Source organism: Chenopodium quinoa, unplaced genomic scaffold, assembly GCF_001683475.1.
Source record: "Chenopodium quinoa cultivar QQ74 unplaced genomic scaffold, ASM168347v1, whole genome shotgun sequence".
Taxonomy (NCBI): domain Eukaryota; kingdom Viridiplantae; phylum Streptophyta; class Magnoliopsida; order Caryophyllales; family Amaranthaceae; genus Chenopodium; species Chenopodium quinoa.
In genome coordinates this window covers 1742985-1752187 of record NW_018743066.1, presented here as the reverse complement: position 1 = coordinate 1752187, position 9203 = coordinate 1742985, and the positions used below count along the sequence as shown (strand labels likewise).

Sequence of the window (9203 nt, the reverse complement as noted above, 5' to 3'; positions counted from 1 at the left end):
ATTTTAGAATATTTTATATCTCTTAAATAATTTTCTAAAGTTGTAACTAAAAAAATCGGACGTATTATTAATATTGTGAAGTGCTCAAGTAAATAAATAAATACTCTTGGTTGTTTCAAAAAAAAAAAAAAAAGTTTACTCTTGTTTTTATTTTATTTCTTGTATGTTTGTGCTGGCATAAAGCCATAATTTTCCAAAAGCAGGGAAGTGGAATTGCATTGGTGAATGAATTTGAACTAAAATACCAATTCATATTCTCTACTTCTTTTTACTTTTCTTGGGTGCATCCCAACTAGATTTTTTGTTGTTATATTTATTTTGGTGCCCTATTCAATAAATAAATAAAAAATATAATACACAAAGAGATAATTCCATCGATTAATTCTAATTATTATAGCTACTTTACCTTCATAAGTTATATTTATAAGTGGCATTTTATTGGTTATTGTCTTAGGAGTACACAGATAGAAGGGCGAAATATATTAATTGACATTGTCCTTGATTTTTCTAAATAGCCTTTTTTAATTTAGTTGTTAAAAGCATATTTTATCCTCACTTATTAGTTGTCTAACTAGTTAGTTCACCTCGCTAATTTTTTTTAACAAATTTTATACTTAAAACTTCATGAATGATACAATTGCGCATTTTTTTTAGTGTTTTTAACTCCTCATTCATATATATCCCTTAATTTAGTACATCTATCATATTCATAAAATTAAATAGCCTTAATATAACCCATCTTGCAACAGAATTTAATACAGACAATTATTCAAATGCAGAAATATTTCTTTAGCCTTTCGAAATGCTTTGAATTTTACTAGGCTAGTTTATTTATTGCAACTATGGTGTATGCATGCAGTTGTTTTAAGCTCACCATCTTCAAGACTTTAATTTTTATTAGGAAATTTGCACTTTCGGTTGCATGAGTTTTTATTTTCAAAGTGAAAGGATAATGTAATATAAGATCAAACTAAAAAAATAAAAAAAATAAAAAAGCTTAGGATAAGCTTATTTGCCATGAATTATTGAATTAGGGTCGCCTGTTCATATTTAATGAGCTGAGGTGAGCTGAACTGATTGGAGCTGAATTAAACTGAACTGAATTGAATAGAGCTAAAATAACTACTTTATGAGAGAAAGAAATTAAAAGTCGAAGTGAACTGAACTGAAATTAAGGTGAAGTGAACAGACTCTTTATGTATGACAATGTAATGAAAATTTCATTGTGGGTATAACAACCTTAGCATGTAATAATACCTACGACATTCCTAAAGGTTTTAGAGTACCTTTCATACTTGTATTATAATTATAAGTTGATCGACAAAAGAACTTTGAAACATATTTTAATGTATGGTCGATTTAATTCACCTTATTTCTATTTATCTTACAAAAATAAGTTTAAATACACATTAATAAGTTCAAAATAATTAAAGCTGTGTTAAATTGAAAAAAAGTGTCAATTCAAATGATCGGATCAGGTTTGTTAAGTATGGTCAGTTTAATTTATAAAGTTGAGTTATGCAGTTATGCTAAATTATTGTATACACTCAAGTCGAATCTAAATCGTTTTCAGGTTGAGTATCACTTTGACTCTTCTAAACACTAATTCAATCAAGTAAGTCTAAGAGAACAAGTCCTTAATCGGTGCGATTAAAAGGGTGGTGTTAGTCGACGCCCACAGGTAGTTGAAATCGGATGGCAATACACAGTGGCGGAGCCAGGATTTGTAATCTGGGGGGACAATTTTTAGATGTTTAATAATCGACAATAATTATAAGAAAAAAGAAATTGATCACATAAATTGTTTAATATATATTTGAAATCGCTTATGAGATATGACAATTATTCTTATATGGTGAAAGAGGAGTTGTTAAAAAATTAATTGCATATTAAGAAATTTATTAACCAAATTTTTTTTTTTATGCTGGTAAACCCTAATTTTAAGGTATGTAATCCTTAATAATCGATAAATATGATTTATCAAATGATAAGCATTTACACAAATTGATAGTAGATGTAAAGGGATTTGGGTTACATTTTAAAAAAAAAAATAATAATAAATAAATAAACTTTCTTTGACTAAAAATAAAATTGGAAACTTAGTTCCAAACAAGCTATAAAAAAAATAGAATTTAGGCACACATAATTAGAGAGATAAAAAAATACGGAGACATGTGTTCATTACAAATAGTTTAATAACACATTAGTAATCACTATCAACAAGGCGATACTTGATTAAACAGTTAAATGAGAGTAATTAGAGGTTTGAAGATTTATAATACTTTGTACATATAAATTACATACTATATAATGAAATTTAAAAACCAGTAAAAAAAAAATGGCAAAATCCAAAAACAAGAAAAAGAAGTTAAATAGGAGCACTTTGTATAAACTATAAAATGAAATAAAAATAAAATCCAAAAATAGCAAAAAGAAACAAAAAAATTGATCGGGTAAAGAATCGAACCTAGGATCAAAGAGAAATACAAGCTTTACTCAAGCCCATCAACCACCAGACCAAATGTTGTCTTTGTTATATAAGGTATACATGTAAGGTATTTATTCTTATTTACAGCATTTATTTAAGCTAACATAAATTAATTTTTTTTTTGGAAAAATGGGGGGACAACCGTCCCCCTTGTTCCTACATGGCTCCGCCCCTGGCAATACACTTGAGTTGGTATATATTTATAGTAAAAGCATGGAAAATCTGGAAGAAAAAAGAATAAAAAAGGTGGGAGATAGAAATAGGCATTAACTGCTGACACCGCATCAGCTGTGACTACTGCGCAGGAGAGGAGAGAGAAATGGATAAGGTTTATTTAGTACTCCACTTAATCCAGCGAACGCCTCATCACGCCAATCCCTCTTTTCCTTTCTACCCAATCATAACGCCTTTGCCTACTCTTCATCTACTTACCCTTTTTTTATATAAAAATTAATGTTACATCTATTTTATATACCCTCCGTTTTTAAATACCTGTTTCATTAATCAATGCGCGGAGTTTTAGGAGAAATTGGAGAAGTAATAAAATATGAAGGTAGTAGGGTAGTTGAGAAAATAAAAATTTGCAAAAAGCAAAAGTAGTGGAAGAATAGGAGGAGAGAAAGTATTATGTTGGGTCCACTAAATATGAGAAATGAATTACGGAGTAAATATTTTAAAGATTTCTAAAAAAGAAAATGGAACAAGTATTTAAAAACGGTCGGAAAAGAAAAGTGGAACAAGTATTTAAAAACGGAGGGAGTACTTCGTACTCTGTATTATTTACAATGATGTAGCATAAAATATAATATAAGTAGAAAATATCTAATTCGACCATGTGGATCTTTCTATATCCAAACCATATTTTTAATTAATCACGTTGAATCTGGATGCTATGTTAAAGTAGAATTATTTAACCTTGATTAAGGGTGTGTTATACTAACCTGAAAATAAGGTGAAGATCTTATAGAAATAAGTATACTTATAAGTAACAGAGAGAGGTCCATTTTACGAGTCCAAATAAGGTATCATTACAAAACCATATGACAATAGGAAAAGTAATCCCTTAGCCTTATAAAGTAATTATTCAACTAATGTAAAACACTTATATATGATATATGATGATACTTATGAGACCTATTCTTCAACAAGTTGACATTTAAAATAAACACCTTGAAACGATTTTCATAATTATATGATTATATTTACTTTTATGTGTAAACCACAAATAGCAGTCATGTAATTGTTAGTACTAAAAAATAAGAAGAAATAATTTGTAAAAATTAAACAAGATGTGTCAACAAGATTTGAGCCTCCATATGTCTATATGTTCCTTCTCCATCCTCCATTTGTCTTGACCTCCTTGGAACTTGAAAGGTACATGAGTACGTGCATCTTTATTGATTCTTTCCATCACTTTTAAAATGAGATCAAAATATGTCCTGCTTATTGAGGTCAGTATCTATTTTAATTTCTCAGTCCTTTTTTTGTTTACTCTATTAAAAATTATGTTTGATGTACGTGTACAACTAAGAGATTCATTTTGAGTCTGATTTTGATTAATTCAATTCAAGACATTTGAGTACAAGTCAACTAGCTTAAATTTAATGAAGCTGAAACTAACCCAACCAGTACATTCGTATTCAAACTCGTTACTTATACAGTGATATATACTGTATTCGTCTCACTTTACTTGGATTAGTTAGCTAGATCCTGTTCAGCTGTTCTTTTAAACTAGTAAGCAGAGCAAATCAGATCTCAACAAAGTTTAACAATACAGGGTGTCAGCAAATCAGATCAACTTATTTACACTCAGCAAAACAAATTTTAAAGAGCAAACCTTAACAGCTTAAAAGACTAAAGGCTAATTCAATCATCTCAATTATACACATATAAGGGAGTGATTTCCTAAAATCCCAAAATAATGTAATAATATAAACTAATTCCTAATTTACATTGGTTTAAAAACTATTTCCCATAATACTGTTCACATGGTATTTGCAAGTATAAATGTTAGTTAATATAGAACCTCTACTAGTACCTATAGAACCTTTATTATTATTAGCGGTTCTTTACGTAATACCTTTTATACCATTAGTGGTTCTATATTATTAGCGGTTCAATTTAATTTGGATTATTAGTGTTATTAGATAATCTAGCAGAAGTGAAGCTAAAGTGAACGAGATAGCTTCAAAGTAGAACCTCTAATGATATTAGCAGTTCTATACGTAGACCCTCTAGTGGTATTAGTAGTTGTATATGGCCAAATTCCAAACTTAGAAACTGATCCTACAGTGTTGTGGAAATAGTTTGTAAACCGTCTTATATAGCAAATTAATTTGTATTTTATCATTATTCAGGAAAGGGTATGTTCTCATACGTTTATTTCCAGTTCAGTTCAGTTCAACTCCTAATTTTCTTCTCTTATAAAATATGCATTTCAATTCAGTTCAGTTCAATTCAATTCAGTTCAGTTCAGTCAATAAGAAAAGACCCTAAAAAAGGTTTATTCTCGATTTAAAAAAAAATGAAGATTATAATAATAATAATTAAATAATGGTGATGGATAGGGACACCCTAAAATAAGCAAAAAGCATTGAATAATAATCTCACTTATTGAAGCTCAAAATTTAGAATTTGCAGAGCTAGCTATGAAGTTGAGATGAGATGAGACCACTCTCACTTCTCTTTAATTTTCTTTTGCACATTTTCTCTCTCCTCTGCTACTGCACTCTTACTCTTTTGAGCTGGCCATAATTTAAATTCCACTACAGTATTTTTATCAGGTAAAAAATGTACTAGAAACTGAGATTCTCTTCTTAATTCCCATCAATTTTTTTGCTTTTTTTGGGTTTCATTGGATCTAATTTAACCTCCCTTTCTTTAAATTTAATTATTTTAGTGTTGAAATTTTAAAATTAATTCAAATAATTTGGTTAAAGTTTTTGTCTTTTTGCTCTGACTTTTGCTCTGAAAACTCTATCTTCTTCTTTGCAGGAATCAGGATTGATCAGGCAGCTTCTACTTCTCTTGGAATCCGTGATTTTTTTTGGAGCTATTCATTTACTTGAATGCCACGTATATCATCCTCGGAATTTCACATTTTTACTCAAAATTAATTGGAAATTAAAGTGGTGAGTTTCAGGTCTTATAAGATTTTGTAGTTGTGTTCGAGTATAAATTAGTTGTATTTTAATTTGTACTTCGTATGTTTTTTTTAAAAATTTAATGCATTTCATATTCATACTAATTAAACACTATATGAACAAGTATTCGTGAATTTTCTTCGATAACGTGTGTATTCTATATTTATGAATTTTCTTTGATTATACGGTGTCTTATTTGCTATATATACTCGTAGATACGATCTGACCCTCAAATTACATGTTTTCTTTAAATCTTATTTAAGCGTTAGATAAACTCCTGATTTGAAGTTGTGTTCGAGTATAAATGAGGTGTATATTTTAATTAGTACATATTTTTACAAAAATTAACGTCTGCATTCGATATTCATACAAATTAAACACTATATAAACAAATACTCGTGAATTTTCTTCGATAACGTGTGTATTCGATATTCATATTAACAAAATTTCGTGAATAATTTCGTGAATTTTCTTTGATTAAATGGTATTTAATTTGTTATATATATCATATGACCCTTGAATTACATATTTTTCTTTTTATTCTAATAAATAACAGATATTGTAAAAAAAAAATAAACATTGATCAAATTCAAAACATGTTAATTTGAACTATGAGAAATTTGTACTCCATATTCCATAATGAACTTCAAAAATATAAATACAGGTAAATAAATTACTGAACAACTAATTTTCAGATATATTATGACTTAACATTAATAATACTGTTGTTTTAATAGGGGAAAAATCTTGTTTTAACAGTTACCTAAATACCTAGGTAGCCCAATTTCATTGTTCCTTTATTTGGAAGTTCACTTTGCATTAACTTCCCTAGGTTTTTGTTTGGAAGCATTTGCCAGCTAAAAGCCAACGGAAGATTCCTGGTTTTATTCCTTTTCACCAAAACAACCAATTATGACTACCTAGATTTCAATCAATTTAGCTCATATAGTTAATGTGATTTATGGACTTACTTAATTTTGTACAACAAACCCAATTCATTTTTCCTTGCGTCAACCAAAAATGACCACAAAAAAAATATAATAAATATGTAAATACTTAGTATATTATATAAATGATTTTTTTTAATTTAAATAAATTAAGTATGATGAATATAATGTTTTATGTGATTGTGGTCATGGTAGTTCGCTTAAGATATGTTACATTGCTAAAAAAGAAAAGATATAATTTACACCAACACACGCTTTTTTGCAACTAATATGGTGTACTCCGTAGTATATACTTATGGATAATGTGATCATCTAACAAATATAAAGTACTCTCCTTATAGATACATGTGACCACTTTATAATAGTTCACTAAAATCTTCAAATTAAGTTGTTATTTTAAAATTAAATTAATCAGTATCTCCGTATATACCTCCGTAGTGTTTATTTTATGCAATAAAGTGAGCAATTTGTTTATTATATGCAATAAAGTGAGTGAGCTCCCACCTATTTTATCTTTAATAAACCCACTTTATAAATCATCACAAGAAAAATACTTGCAACATAGAAGTTGTACTTGTAAGTTGTAACCCTTAACCTCCCAAAAAAAAAAAAAAAAAAAAAAAGTCATTTTCTTTCCTATATACAGAGTGTATGAACTCTCATTTCCCATTAAACTTTACTTTCTGCTGCTCCTTTTTCAGTTTTTCCTCATACCCATTTCACCATTTATATAAAATTTCCTTCAAATTTGTTTAATTTAATTAATTTCTATTTATATTTTCACAGATTAAAATTCCAGGAAAAAAAAAATGGCAGGGAGAATAGGCAGAAAATTTGTTAAAGATGAAGACTTTGAAGAAGGAGAAGTAGGGAATGTTCTAGAAAGCAGAGAAAATTCAAGTCCAAAACTAAGAAAATCATTGAAAAATTCATCTTCTGCTACAAAAAAATTTACTGCTACTGCAAGAATGATACCCAAATCATCATCATCATCATCATCATCAACATCATCATGTGAGAAGATGTCATCAGCACCATTGGAGATTCCTGATTGGTCAAAAATTTATGGTGTGACATCAAAAAAGAAGAAGAATGGTGGTTCTGCATCATCATGGGTTGATTATAATGCTGTTAATCATCAAGGGTATTATGGTAATTGCAATGGCAATGGTCATGGTCATGGTTATGGTTATGGTTATGGTTATGGTTATGATGATGGTCATGTGAATGATGATGGTGATGGGTATGTGTATGGTAATGATGGTGATGATGATGATGTGGATGATGATGATGACATGGTTCCACCACATGAGTATTTAGCAAAGAAGTTAGCAAGAAGTCAGATTTCATCTTTCTCTGTTTATGAAGGAATTGGAAGGACTCTTAAAGGAAGAGACCTTAGTAAAGTAAGAAATGCTATTTTAACTAAAACTGGTTTTTTAGAGTGAAAATTTTCATGGGTTAGTATGTTTTTACTTTAATTTTTATGGGTTAGTAATATTAATTTTATTATTATTAGTTATTATTATTATTATGTGGTGTGTGCATGGATATATACCATGCAATGGCATCAAGGAATCATAGGTTAAAAAAAAGAGATTAAATTAGGATATAATTAAAGATTAATTAGTGCATTATCCAAGTAAGACATCATCAATTTTGTATAATTGGGTATAATGAAATCAACATCAACATGGGTTCATCATGAACAATGGATGTCATCTATTTTGTGGCATAAGGGGTCCCATGTAAGTTGTTTTCAATTTTTTAGTCCTTAAGTATGGTTGATTAGCTTGATTAAGTATGGTTAATTAGTTATTTTTCTTAGTTGGTGAGTTTTATCAGAGGAACTGCCTAATTTTGTTAAATTGTGTTTGGCAGTCCTCTGAAATTTTGTTAGGGAGGAAGTTCAATGTTTAATTATATAATATGAGAGATTTTAATGTGACTAGTTTGTTGTTGTTTCTACTGTAATTTTTTTAATATGTTCTTGTTTTATGCATCTTTTGTTCTATGAGTAGCCTATATCGTTGTTGTCCCACTACACAGTTGGTTAAAGGCCTTTAAGCCTTTAGAGGGCCATACAGGATTACAGGTGCATTTTACATTTTTCGAACTTCTCGTGAATGGAACACTTGGCAATGGACTAATGGCCAAATGACGTACTATCTCTACCGTAAATACTTATAATATTCAAAAGTTACACATAATAGATAATGGAAGTAGCATATATAACATAAAAGTTTGATATCAAATAATTACATTTTTAAAACGTTTGAATAAATATTCATTGCATAATCTTCTGTTATTAATTTTCGAGTAGATTGGTTCATGTCAATATCGATTCTAGTCTAGATCATGGTATCTAACTATCTACATGTCAATATGTCATACTTTTGTTTGCTTTAGCTAAATATAGTTTCTAACGACCCTTGGCTAAGATAAACTATTTAAGGTATCTTGAATTAATGATGCTAGCCCAATTTGGGTAAGCTACCAATTATTTCAATTAATTATGAATTTAGGAGTATAGAATTCAGGATATCGAGTTTAATGGGTGACAGATGTTTTCATTCCACTCAAAAAGAGAATTTCGATTCAAATTCAAAATAAGATGAAAAAGCT

At 28.9% G+C, this 9203-nt stretch overlaps 1 protein-coding gene across 1 annotated transcript; it reads left to right on the top strand.

Annotated features, from left to right (window-relative positions):
• The first annotated feature begins 5094 nt into the window (after positions 1-5094).
• LOC110731329 lies at positions 5095-8533 on the top strand. The gene is made up of 3 exons (XM_021911180.1): positions 5095-5271; positions 5483-5619; positions 7365-8533. The coding sequence occupies exon 3, from the start codon at positions 7388-7390 to the stop codon at positions 8024-8026; it is 639 nt and encodes a 212-aa protein (XP_021766872.1). The 5' UTR covers positions 5095-5271; positions 5483-5619; positions 7365-7387; the 3' UTR covers positions 8027-8533.
• Positions 8534-9203: the final 670 nt, after the last annotated feature.